Source organism: Ursus arctos, unplaced genomic scaffold (genome assembly GCF_023065955.2).
Source record: "Ursus arctos isolate Adak ecotype North America unplaced genomic scaffold, UrsArc2.0 scaffold_16, whole genome shotgun sequence".
Taxonomy (NCBI): Eukaryota; Metazoa; Chordata; class Mammalia; order Carnivora; family Ursidae; genus Ursus; species Ursus arctos.
In genome coordinates, this window is record NW_026622830.1 from 43,629,091 (window position 1) to 43,647,085 (window position 17,995).

Genomic DNA, 17,995 nt, shown 5'->3' on the forward strand with positions numbered 1-17,995 from the left:
AACTGAGCCACCCCGGCGCCCTGTGTTCTAACATTTCTAACAATAAAAAATATTTCCTATTAGACTGATAATAAGCAAGATAAGCATTTAAAAAATTATTAATAATGTACACTTAAAATTCTCTCTTTACTACAGACATCTCCTCTTGTGCCACCATTTACTGGAAAATGCTAATAGACTCTAAGAGACAAGTCCTGCTTCTGACTGTGTAAATGTGCTGAAATATTAGTGAGGATATGATTTTTCACACTCTGGCCTTTTGATGAAACGCCTTCCCAATACCAGTGTGTCATCTTATCCTACAATTTCACACATCAGCTGCCAGGGCATCTACCCGAGAGCCCAGTTTCACATTGCACTAATGAGTCAACACCTGTTAAGAGTGGAGAAATCTGAACCTTGTTAGCGATTGTGAAGCCTCCTGGGAGTTTGGATGCTGAGCATTGTCATACTCACCGCCGGCGTGTCTGTACTGAGGACCCTGGCAGCAGCTGTGATGAAGTCCCCCACCAGCATTGAGAAGCCAGGCAAACCCAGAGAGAAGAAGCGGGGTGGACAGTGCCTTATAATAGTGTTTAAGATATCCTAAAAGGAAAGATAAGAAAACGCAACTGTAATTTTCAACAACGAAATTCCAAAGTAGTCAGCTCATTTGTCCATACGGCCACTGTCTGGTAATCTGAGAGAACACAGGTTACAGAAATTTTTCAGTAAAAGGGATACTGGGAGATGAACTGGTCCAGGGCCTATTGTACCCGTTTTACAGGTAAGACAATGAACACTAAGTTGTAAAATGACATGCCCAAAATCTAAGTCATGGCACTGGGACTAGACACTCCTTCTGCCTTCCACCTAAAGGTGACCTCTTTGGATAAGCTATAGGAGTGTCAAGGTAGATATACAAATAAAACCTGCAAACATCTATCACTTCCAGTATTCTTCATTTTTCAAAAGTTAAAGCACACTATTACATTAAAAAGTCTTCAAGTAGGCAAAGGAAATTTTCACTCTTTGGATAACTCTCTGTGTTGAACAATGGGAATGAATGGAGTGCAGTCAGAGTCCGAGCTCAGGGAGTTGGTGTGCTCTGGGTACAAGTGTGATTGTGAGGTCAAAGTGCAAATACAGCAGTTGCCTTTTACACGGTGTGCAGCACAAAGAGCACCGACTGCCCAGACACCTGGTGTTGCTCTGTCTGGAATGGCCCATCCTTGATGGGTGGCAGGCCGGCCCCTGGCCGCCAGCTCGGCTGTGAGGCAGCCACCCCGTTCCAGCCTGCGGCAAAGCAGGGCTCCACTTCTAGACAGCATCCGTGCCACCCACGGCCAGGACACATCTCTGTAGCCATCTGTGCGTGTGTATGTGTGCATGGGGGATTAGTCAGAACACCACAAACTTCTTTTATGCAGTTCCAGGCCATGCGCACTAATCAAACATACTAAAGTACTAGATTTAAGTGTCTTATAGTTATTCAATGTATGGTTAGTCTCAAAATACAAGCAAGAAGCAAAATACAAAATAAAAAAAAAATCTGGTTTCTTTTCTCAGATTTCAGTGTGCCTATTTAAGAAACCTTTTAAAATAATCCTGATTTAATTTGATCAAGTTAGAGCAAAGTAGTAGCAACATGCTAAATTCTAACATAAGTCCTTCATGACAAAAATAACCTCATTTCACAACTTGTAATCTTGAAAGAGAATTTTTCTGTGTTTACAATACATTTTTCCCCAAGTAAAGACTTATTTTTTCCCTTACATAGTAGATTCATTTAGTTTCTACAAATTGGCTGTTTATATCCTTAAAATGACTGTACAATGCTTACTCTTTTGGAGCTCAGATATGGTCAATAGTTTAGCATGGACTAATTTAAAGTTTTAGCATTTCAGCAGAATTTGTCCTATACCAAAAATAAAGAGATAGATAATAGACAGAAAAAGGAAGGAAGGAAAGAAGGTAGGAAATAAGGAAAGAAAAACCTGAACCACACTTCTCCCAAGTTAATGTTTAACTCTGCTTTAATCACGTCCTTTGATACACTTTAGGGTCCATATCAGCCAAGGTAAACATTCTAAGGGGCTCAGCAGATGGATGCTGCAGTTTAGAAAGTGTGTAGTAAACTCATGCTCCAAGAGTGGAACAAAAGATCCACCTTTTTCATAATTAAGCCTCTGATTAATGCCCTGGGCTCCTCACCACACACCTGTAATTACTCACAGAGGTACGCATTGTGCTGGGCCTTGTCTCGGAATATCAGGCATCAAGCTACCCAGCAGCAGATGGGAGCACATTTCTGTTGACATATGCTGCAGTGAAAGGATTCGTGCAAACCTGGCCAGCAAGGTAGCAGAATGCCATGCATCTGAAGATTAATAATGCAAACAACCATGATGTTAACTTTGTTATGTGTGTGCTAATTCCATCTGTTGAGATGAGGAACTAAGCTCTGAACCCTGTCGACTTTTAAAAATCTTTGGCATATTACTTAAATAAGCCATTTTCACCACTGGAATTTAGTTTTAACTTTTAAAAAATGCTTTTCTGGGACAAGTTTGTGGGAATTATGAACTGAATCCTTTAACAAGCTAGGGCCAGAATCTGTACATGAAGTCCATTTTGCTTCATAAGATTTATATGTGTAAAGGTAATGCCCTGTAAAGGGGGCATTCACAAAAAATTACTAAGTTGCCATTGACGCTAAAGACAGCAGAAATGCATGGAGCCGAGATAAAGTCACACTGCTCCCCACGCTCTGGATCCGGGCCAGTCACTTCAATGGAACCTGTTTCTACGGGCAAGAAGATTGGAAAGAGAGGGCAAAATAACAGATGGCTAGCCTACCCTACCCTGCCACCCACGTAACACAGAGCCCCGAGGAGAAGCGGGGCCTGGGTAGCTGTCGCCAGTTAAAGGCAGCACTGGGGTAGGGGTACTGTAGGAGTCAAGGAGAGAACTATATGGCCAGTCAGCCAAATTATGGCCATATGCCTGCTTATTTTGCTTATCCATGCTGAAATGGAACAACCCAAAGATTCTATCTTTGTGGTAACATATTAAAATTAGGAATAACTGTGTGGTGCTCAAAAGAGAGCCACTGCATATTTCCAACAGAGGTACATCCACCAAGGGTTCCACTCATTTCTAGTAGAATCTTTCTTTCACCTTCTCCTCCGTACAGTAAGATCTCAGTTACCGCTGGAATCTCTGGAAAATAAAACTCTGGAGACTCTGAAACTTTCCACACAGTCTCCAAGGCTTCATATATAGATAGGACAGGAGAGTGCTTCCCAAATGTTATTATTCATGTACATCCTCATGCCTTTTGCCATATCCAAGTCCAAAGTGAGCATTATTTGTCTGTTTTTGAAAGGAAATCACTTTTTTTAAACTTAAATAAGATTATTCTGGAAAACTAGTATCCTATGTCACAAATAGAAAATAACCCTTATGTCAATACAGTAATGGTAAACCAAGGCTACTGAATTTTTGTTAAATAGCACTGTCTGACAGAGGCTCCCCTTATTATGAAGGGCGGCTTGATCCTCGGGGTGTTGTGAGAGTTCTGTACCCACTCCAGCTGGCCTACCTGAGAGAGTCTCAGGGACTGGGGGAGGTGAGGAAAGGGGCCACTGTTCTTACGGGGTGACTAGATGCTGTTTAGTGAAACCTCCATTGTGACCCCTGGCTGGAAATGCCCCTGAACCCTGGCATGATGAAAAGAGCTCTGGGCCTGGGGCCTTGAGGCTTACTTTCCACGCCTTGTGTATGTGACTGTGGGCAGATCTTGTCATGCCTAGGGCTTCATGTTTCTCTTCCATTAAAGATGGATACAGAGCTGTATCTAATGGTATAGATGTGAACACATGCCTTTCTAAACTGAAAAAGGGCCATACAAAAATAGAGTAACAAATTTTTTTTTCCCAAAAAGGGAAGGACTCTGAAGGAGTTTACTTTCTAGAACTTACTTCGTAGGTTTACTTTGTAGAATTCAGTGGACTATTTTTTGCTGATACTCAGAAAGAGCAAAAGATTTCAAAGGTGGCACAAATAAGCCTCTCAGATTACATTATCCTAGATATTAAAAAAACTCTAGAAATTAATGGTCTCAAATAACAATCTTAGCAAAGCATTCCAGCAATTAGCTATCATGTATATAATTTCTAAGGCAAATACTAAAAACAGGAAAATGATATGTTTCGATTTTCTAGCTTTCATTCTTCTAAGGAGTTCTAGAGTTTACCTGAAACAAGTGAATCTGGTAGCAAAAATTAGTTTCTTTTTCCGTACTCTAAACAGACTAAAAACATTAAGCTAAATAATAAGCCCAATGAAAAATGGACTCTAAAACAAGAATCCAGTTTATTCTTGAAAACTGACCAGTATGAGGCACAGACCAAACTCTTTCACACGTTTTTGTTCAAAGGACATAAAATTCATTCTGCAAAACGCTGCCATACAGCAAACAGACCACAAAAGTAGTATTTTTCTTCCGTTTTTGGTTAAAAGTCCACATTCATGCTACACATTGAGTGTGAAAGTGGACTGCATGATGAAAATTGTGAATTTGCAGCTTATCAAAAGATTCCGGCTTACGAGAAAGTAACTGGTGAGAACATCTGTCTCTTATCACTGATCTTACAAAAAATCAGGTAATTCAAATAGAGGCGTGTTGTTTCCTCTCCTCCAAAGCACCGTTCTATAAACACAAACCGCATTCAGCCTGGTAAATGAATCGCTTTAATTGAATGCTATGTACACAGTAACTGGAAAAACCATAAGTGATAAGAAAAACATATGGTGATGGCAACAGAAATTGGTTTATTCATTTTGCATAGTGTTGTTTCTTTAGTTCTCTTATAATTGACCTTTAGAACGATAAATGTGTAAAATAATTTTGTTTATTATGGCTCCAAACCTTCCAACAATTACACAAAATGAAAATTTAAAAGGAAGGTTTCATTCTGGAAGCATTTCCATTGTTTACATAATTGCACAGCTATAATTTAGTGCTCATGTTGTTATGGAAAATAAAAAAAAGGGCCATTACAGGCCATTTCAATTCAAAATATTGCACAGTGGTGTCAAAAATGGGGGAAAATGTTCACTTTAAAGCAGTTTAAAATGGATTAACCCTGTAAACAAAAACATTTCAATATAGTATTCTATGAAACACAAATGTTCAAGAAGTAGCCATCGTTCAAACGGAATTAGAAATGTTGCAACTGTACTTTCACACCAATTACATATATATTATTCACTTAATATTTGCTCACGGCCCAGCAGATGATGGTTGTAACACAATAGCCGACCATCTGTCTCCCTGCCTTTCCTTAGCGGACTCGCGCCTGCTCCTCAGGAGCAAACAGATCCGGTTATTCCACCTAAAGTCACTCAGACCTTCCAGGAGGCCAAACAGAATTGTTAAGAAATAAAATTTATGTATACAAAATCATTGAACTCCTTCTTTAATTTTTTAATTTAAGAAAAATAAAATGCTACATAATGAATAACTTCACTATTTTTCAGAGAAGATACCTGCCTTTTATCTAGAAAATTCTAGAGGGAGCTCTTTTGTTTGGTAAAAGGGAGAATGTTCAGATCTGGTTATCTCATTAATCTGGTTAATGAAAAATTTCAACTCACTCCACGCCCAAGTAGAATTACTAATTATCAAAATATTTGAATGCAAAAGGATACTTTTAACACTAACCCTGGATATAATTTAAACTTTCTTTAACAATTAAAAAGGCAGCTACAGTCCTGCAGTACTTTGAAGACATATTTGTAAGTATCAATTATCTCTTTCTTAGTGAAGCTCAGAAATGTTGAGTGACCAAAAAAAAAAAAAAAAAAAAATTTAGTTACCAGAAGAACAGATCCCCCAAAGTCCCAAAGCCTTAGCCTCTTGCTTCTGCTAGGAGGTCTTTGCTTTTCCAGCTCTGTGCAAAAGACACACTTCACACACCACAACCTGATACCTGGCACCTTCATACTCTACATTGGTTTAGACAGGAATTTTTGTTGATTAAAAAAAAAAGCCTTTATGATTACAACCTTTAAAAAAAGCACAGCAGATCATGTCATGGGCACTGTGCTTCTGGAGGAGTCACTGAAAAAAACAACCCAGCAGAAGAAAGCTAAAAATTCCTTTCAAGAATATGTGGTATGTGCTACACGTTATCTGTTAAAAGGGCCAAGTGTGGTATGATCCTTTGGAGAAAAAGCAGAGATTTTTGTAAATGCTGGACAAATGTGACCTCTCCTGGTGTAACTACGTTACCAAGGCAAGAAGAAATATGACAGGACAGAGTAACTGCGTTCTGTAGCTGGAGAAACAAAGTCACCTAGTACTTCTCACCATGAAATATGCTATGGAGAAGACACCCAGTTTCCCTGACATCAGTGTGCAAAGGAAAAAGGGAGTGAGAAACTTGAAATGAACTTCTGATGGCCACGGGAGCTGCTTTGACCATTTGCATGAAATCAGGATTTCAGGAGTGACAGAACATCAGGCAAATGGAAGAGAAAGTCACTGCAACCCTCAGCTCTAAGGAGAGCCTTGAATATTTTTTATGACTGCCTGCATCTCTGAGAACTCTGCTAGCCTTCAAACTGATGAAGGCTATCTGACTGCTTCAGGAAAAATGGGGGATTGATTGGTTGACTGATTTTAAGAAACACTGTATGAATTTTATTTTATACTGAAGTTGATATGTCACCAGATTGTCTTAATTGCTTTTTCTTTCTGATATCTGTAAGAGCATTATTGAGAGTGCTGAATACTAAACACCTGACCCCAGGGAGAGCTTTATTGAGATATAATTTACATGTAATAAAATATATCCTTTAAAGTGTACAACTCAGGAACACCTGGGTGGCTCAGTTGGTTAAGCATATGACTTTGGCTCAGGTCATGATCCCAGAGTCCTGGGATCGAGCACTGGTCAGGCTTCCTGCTCAGTGGGGAGTCTGCTTCTCCCCCTGCTCATGCCCACCCCTCAAATAAATAAATAAAATTTTAAGGTGTACAACTCAGTCATTCTCGGTATATTCATAAAATTGTGCACTATCACCACTATCTAATTTGAGAACATCTTCCTCACTCCAAAATAAAAACCCTCTACCCGTGAGCATTCATTCTCCATTCCTGCCCACCAGGCAACCACTCATCTACTTTTCTGTCTCTATGAATATGCCTGCCCTGCGCATTTCAGAATATGGACTCATACACTAGGTGGTAGTTTTTTGACCTGGCTTCTCTCACATGGCAGGTTTTCAAGGTTCACCCATGTCACAGCATGTAGCAATACTTTATTCCTTTTCATGGCCCAATGATATTCCACTGTGTTGATACTCCACCTTTTATCCTTTCATCAGCTGATGGACATTTGGGTTGTTTCTACCTTTTGGTGATTGTGAATAATGCTACTATGCAAATCTGTGTACCAGTTTTCGTTTGAATACCTATCGTCAGTACTTTTGGCTATATACCTAGGAATGGAATTCCTGGTTCATATGGTAATTCTATGTTTTAACTTTTTGGGGAAGTGACAAACTCTTTTCTACAGCAGCTTCACCATTTCAACATTCTTACCAATAACATATGAGTGTTCCAGTTTCTTCACTTCTCATCAACATTTGTTTTTTTTCGTGTTTTTTAAAATTATAGCCATTCTAGCGAGTGTGAAGTGATATCTCACCGTAGCTTCGATTTTTATTTTCCTGGTGACTAATGGTGTTTAACACCTTTCCACATGCTTGTTGGCCATTATGATATCTTCTTTGGAGAAATGTCTTTCATTCATTTTCAAATCAAGCTGTTTGTCTTTTGGCTACTGAGTTATAAAACTTCTTTATATATTCTGGGCACTAGACCCTTACCAGATACATGATTTGCAAATATATTCTACCATTTTGTGGGTTGTCTTTCACTTGTTTGATAGTATCCTCCGGTGTACAAAAATTTTTAATTTTGATGAAGTATAATTTTTGCATTTTTTTGTTGTTGTTGCTTTTGCTTCTGATGGCATATTTAATCATTTCTTCTAAGAGTTTTATAGTTTTAGCTCTTACATTTAGGTCTTTGATCCATTTTGAATTAATGTGTGTATATGGTGTGAGGTAGGAATCCAACCGCATCTTTTTGCACACGGATATTCAGCTGTCCCAGTACTGCTTATTGAAGAGACATTCTTCTCCCACTTAACTGTCTTGGCCCCCTTGTCGGAAATCAGTTAACCAGAGATATATGGGTTGATTTCTGGACTCTTAATTCTACTCCATTGATCTATATACTAACCTTTTACCAGCACCAATACCATTTTGATTCCTATAGCTTTGCAGTGAGTTTTAAATAGGGACCTGTGAGTCCCCTAGCTTTGCTCTTTTTCTAGACCATCTTAGCTATTTGAGGTTTCTTGCAATTGCCTACAAATTTTAGGATCAGCTTTTCAATTTCTGCAAAAAAGGCCACTGGAATTTTGATAAGGATCCTACTGAATTTGCAGATCAACTTGGGGAATATGGTCATCTTAACAATATTAAGTATTCCAATACAGGGATATGGGACATCTTCCCACTTATTTTGGTCTTCTTTAATTTCTTATAGCAACATTTTATAGTTTTTAGTGTCTCTCTCATTTCCTAGGTTATATTTGTTACTAAATATTCTGTTCATTTTGATAAATGAAACTGTCTTCTTAATTTCATTTTCATATTGTCCATTGTGGTGTACAGAAACACAGTTAATTTTGTATTATAGATCCTATATCCTATAACCTTGCTGAATTAATGTTTTCATTCTAATAGGAGTTTTTTGTGAGTGTGGGGATTCCTTAGGGTTTTTATATACAAGATCATGCTGTCTGTGATTATAGATAGCTTTCCTTCTTGCTTTCCAGTCTGGATGCCTTTTACCTCATTTTCTTACCTAACTGCCCTGGCTGTAATTTCCAGTACGCCACTGAATAAAAGCTGTGAGAATGAACATTCTTCCTCATCTTAGGGAGAATGTGGAAGTTTAAAATGGAAAGGCCTGTTGTTTCTGGGGTGGGAAGAAAGCCAGTGCCTATAACGTGGCATTCAAACTTTTCTCAAAATATTTTTGGAGATTAGCAAATTAATGTAAGGATGCTCAGGGTATCTCGGAGATCAGACGCACTGAGCAAGAACTTACCCTCCACCATGTGAACTGAGTCATTCTCTCAGCCCTAAGTCCTTAGCAACATGAACGAAATATACAGCCGCCTTTACTCTCACCAACAACACCCTGTTTGCAGCCCACGGATCAGGAAGATCTGCTTTCACATGGGCTTCCTATAAAGGGTATTTAACAGCTCACTAGGGAGACTAACAGAAAGATGGCAAACCATCGGGAAATTCCGGCACATTTATGATTTCAAAAGATGAAAAAAAAAACAACTGTTGGAGGGTTGTAGAGAGATGCGACTTACCAGCTGCACAATCATGCCTTGAAGACACCACGGCCTGACTATGTAATGACTGTCCTAGTCGTGACCCTGATGAGCCTCCAATCTACAACATTACGGTTTGTACAACAGGCTGGTTTAATGAGGTTGATGCAGATGCTCAGAGTAGTTATTAACTCCTGACAATGGGACTTCAGCAAATGAGGGTTTCAATGAGTAGCTGCTGGCGAGTAATGACAGGGAAAGTGTCAAGGCTGCAGCAGACTCCAGTGAGCAGAAAGTACGCTCAGAGTGCTGGACATGGATGCAGCATTCTGAAATGGGACCAAACCTGGTGGCCAAAGCTGAGCAACAAGTAGACGCAGAAAGGCATTTGTGATATGGGCCAGAAAGGCATTTGTAATATGGGTGGATGAGATGGGAAAGGAGGATATTCAAATCTGCTTTTTCTGAGACAGTCAGCTCAAGTCTCTCTACTGGGTCTTCCACCCCACTCCTCCACAGCCTTTACAATGTTGTGGAGCAGAAGCAAAGGCAAATAGTCACTGCTGTCACAGATTACAGGAGAGTTAGAAATGTACGTATGGAGCATAATCGCGCAAGTAATATCATTAAGGCAGGAATTACAACAATGAGAGAAACATGCACTCAAATAATTAATATAGGTACTACGGCAACAGGCAGCCATACTGTTCCCAGGTATATTGTTCATCCTGTTTCAGGAATGAATCAGCTAGAAACATATTCTTCGTAGAATATTAAAAAGAAATTCTTGGACGAAACCATAGGCTTAATATACTCAGGTGCTGCCTAACGCCATGGCTGCAAGGTGCAGTGAGGTTCAGTCAACATTGCTATGACGCCAAGCAGAATACTCATGTCACTCTCCTGCTGGAATCCAGGTTAGGATCTGACTGCACACTTGTACCACCTTAGAATTTAGTAGGGGAAACAACCCTCTACTGAATTTGGGTAACAAGGATATTTAATGTGTTCCTTTGGAACCCTGAAAACCTAAAGAAGAAAGATTAAGAGATCGTTTTTCAATTTTTTCATTTACACATATGGAGTAGGAGATCAATGAAGGCCAGAAATCGTCTTAAGGTCTGGACACAAAACCAAGCACGCTCCTCTTCCTTTGGAAGATAAAGTGTTAACGCAGAGTCAGTGAAGCACCATTTGACAATCGTGAATAACGGGCCTCATATGTAGAGCCAGAGCACCATTCTGAGGACAATCTTTAGCTCTGAAACACAAATTATTCTTTCATCCCATTCACTCTGCCTAATAATCATTTATAAATACAAATAATACTTTTTAGAGCAATACTTTAAAGAGAAGTCAATAAATGCTCTGGCTTAAAAATGTGCTTCCAAAATGTACACATATCACTCTCATAGAAATATTATCAAATGAGGGAACTGGGTCATAAAATGCTATCTTCAAAATAGAAATGAGCCTCCCACCAAAATATTCTTAGGAAACTACTGGACAGAAGTTGCGTCCGTGCGTGCGCGTGTGTGCGCCCATGCGCACACTTGCACGTGCAGAAGACATAGTGTGTATGTAGGGGTGGTAGTTAGAAGGATTCTATAGAAAAACACCAAGAAAACCCCCAGGATTCCAACAAGAAAGGAGGATTCCTATTTTTCCCCCAAATGAATACTAGAAAACCCACATCATTTGTGGCTTCTGTGTTCATTTAATACTTATAACAGACTTAATGCTTCTGATGTTGTTAAAGACGAATGTCCAGTACCTTTAAAAGTATTTCCTTCTCCCTTGCTGAAATCGGGAAGCCTAGTTCTCAGGTGTGCATGAAGGTGAGGTTTCTTGGTGGCGTGGGGGTCTCCGGGCTCTTTGCTAGCCCATGACCAAGAACAGGTTAAAGAGGAAAGACTCTTCCTATTGGAGCCTCCCATGTCCTCTGGTGTGTTGTCACACAGGAAAAGAAACACACTTTGGAATATGATTATTGTACATTCTTTTTATTCTAGGATAACATAAGATGCATGCTCTCTAGTTTGTTTCCTTGTATGTAAAATTACCTGAGCGTGGGAGCAAAATCAAAGCTTTCCATTTTTTGTGTTCTGTTAAAGGAAAAAAAAGGAAGGGAAAGAGGGGCAATGTGCTAGTCATTCGATTCTGGGACTCTACAAACCCATCACACCAACATGAAGTGGAGGTCCGGATGCGATATGTAGAGCAGTCCCAACAGGGAACATTTTTAGTTTCATCTTGGGCAACAGACTTACAACATCGTCTTCTTTTTTGTAATGTAATATGTGTTTGGACAATGAGCTCTCAAGAAGAGCTTAAATCTGAGAGAAAATTCCCAAAGGGAGCTAGATCTGTCAACCCAGTTCTCAGGCTAGAACCACTAAGAAAGCAGCAGTTTTGGCAAACCTGAGACATCCCCTAGTCTGGCTGTTCCAATGACGGGGAGCCCAGTGGATGCGAATCCCACCACAGGAGGAAGGAAAGAGGTAAAGGTGGAATTAGACCATCTAGAATAATTAAACAACCTTTAACAGGTCGACAAATGGCTTGCTCCTTCAAATTCTAGGAAAATAACTGCTTAACATTTTGGTTTCCAATTTATATATAATAAAATTCATTTGGGGGGGCCTAAAAAGTACTTTCTTTAAATAAAATTGCTTTCACGCAGTTGTTGGAGAGGAGGAAGAAGGAAGAGGAGGGATTTGGATATAAGACTCCTAAAAGATATTACTACTTTGGTCTCTGATCTTGGGCAGGTACTCTGTCTCCTGAGCATCAATTTCATCATCTGTAAAATCGGAGTGAGAACGCAACCTACCCCACAGCGCTCTTACAAAGGGCAACAGAGACTGATTAGAAAGCATTTTGTAAATTCTAAAGCCTCAAACATCATTGTTTGTAAATCATAGCAGCATTTTAAATTATGATCTTATTAAAATATTAATTTTTCTAGGGCCAACTGAGAAAGAAGACTTGAAACAGATTTGATTTCAAATCCACTCACTAGGGAGACTGGGTGGCTCAATCAGTTAAGCATCCAACTCTTCATTTCAGCTCAGGTCATGATCTCAAGGTTGTGAGATCGAGCTCCATGTCAGGCTCCATGCTGGATATAGAGCCTGCTTATGATTCTCTTTCTCCCTCTCTCTCTGCCCTCTCTCTCTCTCTCATAAATTAAATAAATAAATAAATAAATAAATAAATAAATAAATAAAGTGCTTTTGTTTTAAAAAAAATCCACTCATGAAAGAGGAGTCCAAAATGAAAGCCATGTCATTCTTCTAGTCTCCTACAAAAACATGTCACAATAAATTGACAAAGTTCTTGAGTGCTAACTCGGTTGCAGGTACTATGTCTGTCGCTGTGAGGGGAATGAGGCAGAATAAAGCTTGGCCCCTGCCTTCCAGCAATGACCCCTTAGGGGTAGGGGAGAGCTCCACATGGCTGAGAATGAGGGCAGGCCAAGGGCGTAGGGCTCCTGGAGGGGCACAGCCCAGCACTCCATGAGGACCCAGCGGAAGGAAGCAGATAGATGACACAAAGGCCCTGAGTCTTCACAAAAGGACCATGCTGCGCACATTCAATGCAAGACTCCAGTACAGGGTTTAAAAAAGAAAAAAAAAAAGGTAGGTATTTTATTTTGTCTTACTACTAAAAGGTTCTCTTCTTCTAAAATTTCTCTAGCCCACAAATACCTACCAAAGAATATTTTTCCATGGAAGAATAAAAGAAAAACCGTTGTTTATTGTTTTTTTCAGAAAACAATGTTCTCGCTAAAATGTGTTCCAGTAAATAGCATTAATAGCTGAACAGTCTGCAATTACCACACTCCCACTTATTGTTATATATTAAAAAGGAATCAACAGACAAAAAGAGATTATTCCCCACAAGGAGAGCACTTTCTCACAGAAACAAAACTTGCAATTTCGAATGCTTTTCTTGATGTTATTTCCTTGTATCCAAACCTATCCTTTATGGATTATAAACCACAGTCATGATTTAAAATCTCTTATATTCAAAACTCAATCCTTTCCACACAGGAGTTAAGGCATCCCCCTCCCCAAGTACAACTCAGTATTTGCAATGATTCTAGAAGCCACCTCTAGGTCTCTCAGTTCTTCTCTGCCTGAAGAAAAATGTAAATTTTCTTAAAACCTTCATAGAATTCTAAATGGGAAAGAAGCTCTTGCAGGTCAATGAGTGATTTTCCAAATAACAGGGGAATCCCTTCTGCAGTGACCCTACTAGCCTAACTGTAGAGGCCTAACTGTCCTCATTTTCCCAGGGCCCAAAAGAGAGCCATTATATCCCATTTCACAGAACAAGCAGCTCAGGCCAGCGGAGGCTACGTGGTCACTGACTCAAGCATACAGCGACTTCAGTGCAAGGCCAGGGCTCAAGCTCCAGAGTGGATGGCCCTTTTGCCCAGGCCGACAGGGGGTGGCCAGACCAGCCAGCTGTAGACAGACACGACAGAGCTTGAGAGGCTTACAAACCCTGATCAATCACTGGCCTCTACTGAACAGGACACCTGGCTAGGAATTGCCTCTGGTGGTAAGCTGGAGTCTATCTACATCAGTCCTCACTCAGGAGGTACAACAGTCTGATCTCTCTCTCCTCACAGGCAGGGCTCCAGACATTTGAAGGAAGCAATGATCTGTGCCCATGTGCCAACTCCTCACCAGGCAAGCTGTTCTCTCCCCATCCTTCCCCATCTCAGCCGCTCGGCAGTGGGCACTCAGCGTGCGGGGGGGGGGGGGGGTGCAGCACAGCCCCCCTGAGCCTCTCTCCACCTCCATTCACACTTGCAATGCCTCAGGCTCTGGGGCTTCAGGCCATGCCATTCATTCAGATTCTGCTTCTGGACAAAATGCACCTCAGGTATTTGTCATGTTAACTCTGAATTAGTTTATCACTCCATGCTTGAGTTCTTAAATTTTTTTTTTTAAATAAATTGGACCACATGAAATTGAATCCACCCTTTTTGAAGAAGAGTCCACTACTGGTGATTTTCATAATGTTCATCCTAAAACATTTGCCTCTCTTTAATCTCCCTGGTTAAACTTTTGGGTTTAATTTCCTTGGTTAAGTTGAGAGAGCTAGTCTTTCATACTTGTTTGATGGCTGGGTTCTGTCATTTAATTGCATTGGCTGGCTCTTCTCCAAGTCTGGTGTCATCTGCACAGGTACCACTATTCAAGGGCAGGGTCCCTCAACCACAGCACTATTGACACTGGACTGTAAATTCTTTGTTGTGGTCCTGCAGGTTGTAGGATGTGTTACGACATCCCTGGCCTCTACCCACTACACCCCCTTCCCTCCTGTGACGACCAAGTATCTCCAGACATTGCCCAGTGTCCCTAGAATGGAGGGGGTGGCAACCCCCCGCCATCCCAGGAATCACTATTCTAGGGTAACGAATGATGGCGAGATCACAACTATAGAAAGCAAAAAGTTCATGTCTGCTCTGAAATTTATCACTGGAGCCAAAATCTCAACCAGAATGGTTTGGCTCAGCTACTTTGGTCATCTGTTCTTCCCCATGATGCCACATGGATTTGAGGAGGCCTTCCTCTTTTTTCCCTATTTTTGATCAATCAACATACTTACTGAATGCGTATTCTGCCTGGGAAAAGACAAGATGCACTCCAGTGAGTCTACTAAGGAAGATTCTGGTGATGTGGGCCTTGTTAGAGGGCCCATAGGGTTTTCTTCCAGAGACCTCAGAGCACAAAAGAACATATTTTCTACTGAAAGATGTAGGTCAGTTTATACACTTTACCATATGGTAACAGTTTAGTAAGGACAAAATCTTTCAATTTTCCACATATATTGAGTGGCTATTATATTGCATTTTTATGCTTTATTTCATATAGCATATGGTTATTAAACACATATGGCTAAATTTGTATTTAAATTCATAATTCATATTCTTCACTGATAGCTTTTATTTGAAAGAAAGTCTTCATACCTTTAACTCCAAAAAGGGAAATCAAACAAAACTCAAGTTTCTGGCCTCAGGTAAACCTCCAGGTCAGCTTCCCCTGCTATCATCTTACACTTTCTAAAGCTGTGAAACAAGTTCACTGCACACGTGTTAAGCCTCCTAACTGAAGCCTCTACCATCTGTTACCTTCTACATATTTCTACTTTCCTTATTTAGGTGTACGAGGGGTAAGTGGGCTCGGTCTATAGCTTAATGAAAATAATTATTGGTTTCACAGCTGTAAAAGAAAAGAAAAAAAGACCCTCCAGGTTATGATTTTGGTGTAGTCATCTGTCTCAAGTCTCTATTGTCACTGATAGCTAACAATCACTTGCTGTACAGAATAAGCACTTTAGAGATATATTAGAATTACTTCCTTGTAGAAGGAAGGAGAAAGGGGATCCCTCCTACATTGTTGGTGGGAATGCAAGTTGGTACAGCCACTCTGGAAAACAGTGTGGAGGTCCCTTAAAAAGTTAAAAATTGAGGGGCGCCTGGGTGGCACAGCGGTTAAGCGTCTGCCTTCTGCTCAGGGCGTGATCCTGGCGTTATGGGATCGAGCCCCACATCAGGCTCCTCCGCTACGAGCCTGCTTCTTCCTCTCCCACTCCCCCTGCTTGTGTTCCCTCTCTCGCTGGCTGTCTCTATCTCTGTCAAATAAATAAATAAAATCTTTAAAAAAAAAAAAGTTAAAAATTGAGCTACCCTATGACCCAGCCATTGCACTACTGGGTGTTTACCCCAAAGATACAGACGTAGTGAAGAGAAGGGCCATATGCACCCCAATGTTCATAGCAGCATTGTCCACAATAGCTAAATCGTGGAAGGAGCCGAGATGCCCTTCAACAGATGACTGGATTAAGAAGTTGTGGTCCATATATACAATGGAATATTACTCAGCTATCAGAAAGAATGAATTCTCAACATTTGCTGCAACATGGATGGCACTGGAGGAGATAATGCTAAGTGAAATAAGTCAAGCAGAGAAAGACAATTATCATATGATTTCTCTCATTTATGGAACATAAGAACTAGGGAGATCAGTAGGAGAAGAAAGGGATAAAGAAAGGGGGGGTAATCAGAAGGGGGAATGAAACATGAGAGACAATGGACTATGAGAAACAAACTGAGGGCCTCAGAGGGGAGGGGGTGGGGGAATGGTATAGACTGGTGATGGGTAGTAAGGAGGGCACGTATTGCATGGTGCACTGGGTGTTATACGCAATTAATGAATCATCGAACTTTACATCGGAAACCGGGGATGTACTGTATGGTGACTAACATAATATAATAAAAAATCATTAAAAAAAAAAGAATTACTTCCTTGGATATGAGATAAAACAAGGTCCCTAATTTGCCATCTTAATTCTGCACTTTTCCTAAGACTGAATACTCATTTATGTTTAGTCTTAAATATATTTATAAATTTATGTACCTAACATAGAGTTCTAGTTATAAGTCTAAATTTTCAGCAAAGAACAATTCTTTGTCTGAGAAAAGGTGATGCAATTATTACATATCACTGCATGATACAGGCTGTCTGGGGTTATTAAAAGAGTCAGGTATGGCCAATTTACAAGTATCACCCCTGCACCTTGCTTTCATAGCTCACTGCTGAGTCTTAATGCTCACTGAGGGGCCCCTTGGGATCTTTTTACAAACGACTGTTTATTATTATATTATTCCATCATATACCTCATGAGAGGAGATTGTAACATCCGTTAAGAAAATCATGAGCTATTTTGACTTCTAAGAACATTATTCTATATATGATGTTTAAAATTATGTTTTCTTTAACGTTGGTGTGGCAAAAAGTTCACTAAAATATGAAGTTAAATGAAAGCAAAAGGTTCCTAAAACAAGTTAAATATTCTTGGCTACAAAACAAATGGCTAAAATTAAGGGGGGGGGAGAAATGCTACAAGTGCATTTAGTGACTGAAATATGAACCATGCTGATCGTCTATCACCAGTGCCCAGAGTGGAACCTCGCAGAGTAGCCACTGTCTGAGCCAGGTTCTTACTTGCAGGCAACAGAATCCACCCTGCTGGGATGAAGATGAAAGGGATTTATATCTATATATTAGATGGCTTACAGAGTTTCCAGAAGTGTCGGGGAGCCATGCATGAACCCTCCACAACCAGGAACAAGGTGGCAAGCAGAAATGTCCAGCTATATACCATCGTGATTCCAGCAGAGATGCCGCTGCCCGCCCTGTCACCACGATGCAGGTTCCAGAGCAGAACCTCCCCATGACAGCTGCCGCCCACCACTCCCTATGCGTACTCTCCAGCACTGCCACCTAGGTGCCTCTGCTGGATGGGACCTGGGTGGATGTCGACCCAGCTGCAAGGAGCTGGGACACATACAGTTCAGCTTTTTAGCTTCCACCATAGAGAAGGCACAGTGCGCAGGGTAAGGAATGGGTAGAAAGTTAGCCAGTGGCAGGGAACATACAAAAAATGTTTCTGAATCACAAGAGGGTTAAATAAACATTTTAGTCAAGTCTGACCCACAGCATGGGGAGTGAGTATTTCTCCACACGTTCTGAAATTCCACAATGCCTAATTCTACCTTTTAGTCA

General features: G+C 40.5%; 1 protein-coding gene across 10 annotated transcripts in view; it reads right to left on the reverse strand.

Annotated features, from left to right (window-relative positions):
* Nucleotides 1–17,995, reverse strand: part of RALGAPA2 (Ral GTPase activating protein catalytic subunit alpha 2) — a 305,650-nt gene that overhangs the window by 144,805 nt on the left and 142,850 nt on the right. For all 10 annotated transcript variants that reach the window (XM_057312702.1, XM_057312701.1, XM_057312700.1 and 7 more), the window contains one exon: nucleotides 457–585. In XM_057312702.1, the coding sequence (XP_057168685.1) occupies nucleotides 457–585 (129 nt within the window). The remainder of the gene's footprint in view (nucleotides 1–456; nucleotides 586–17,995) is intronic.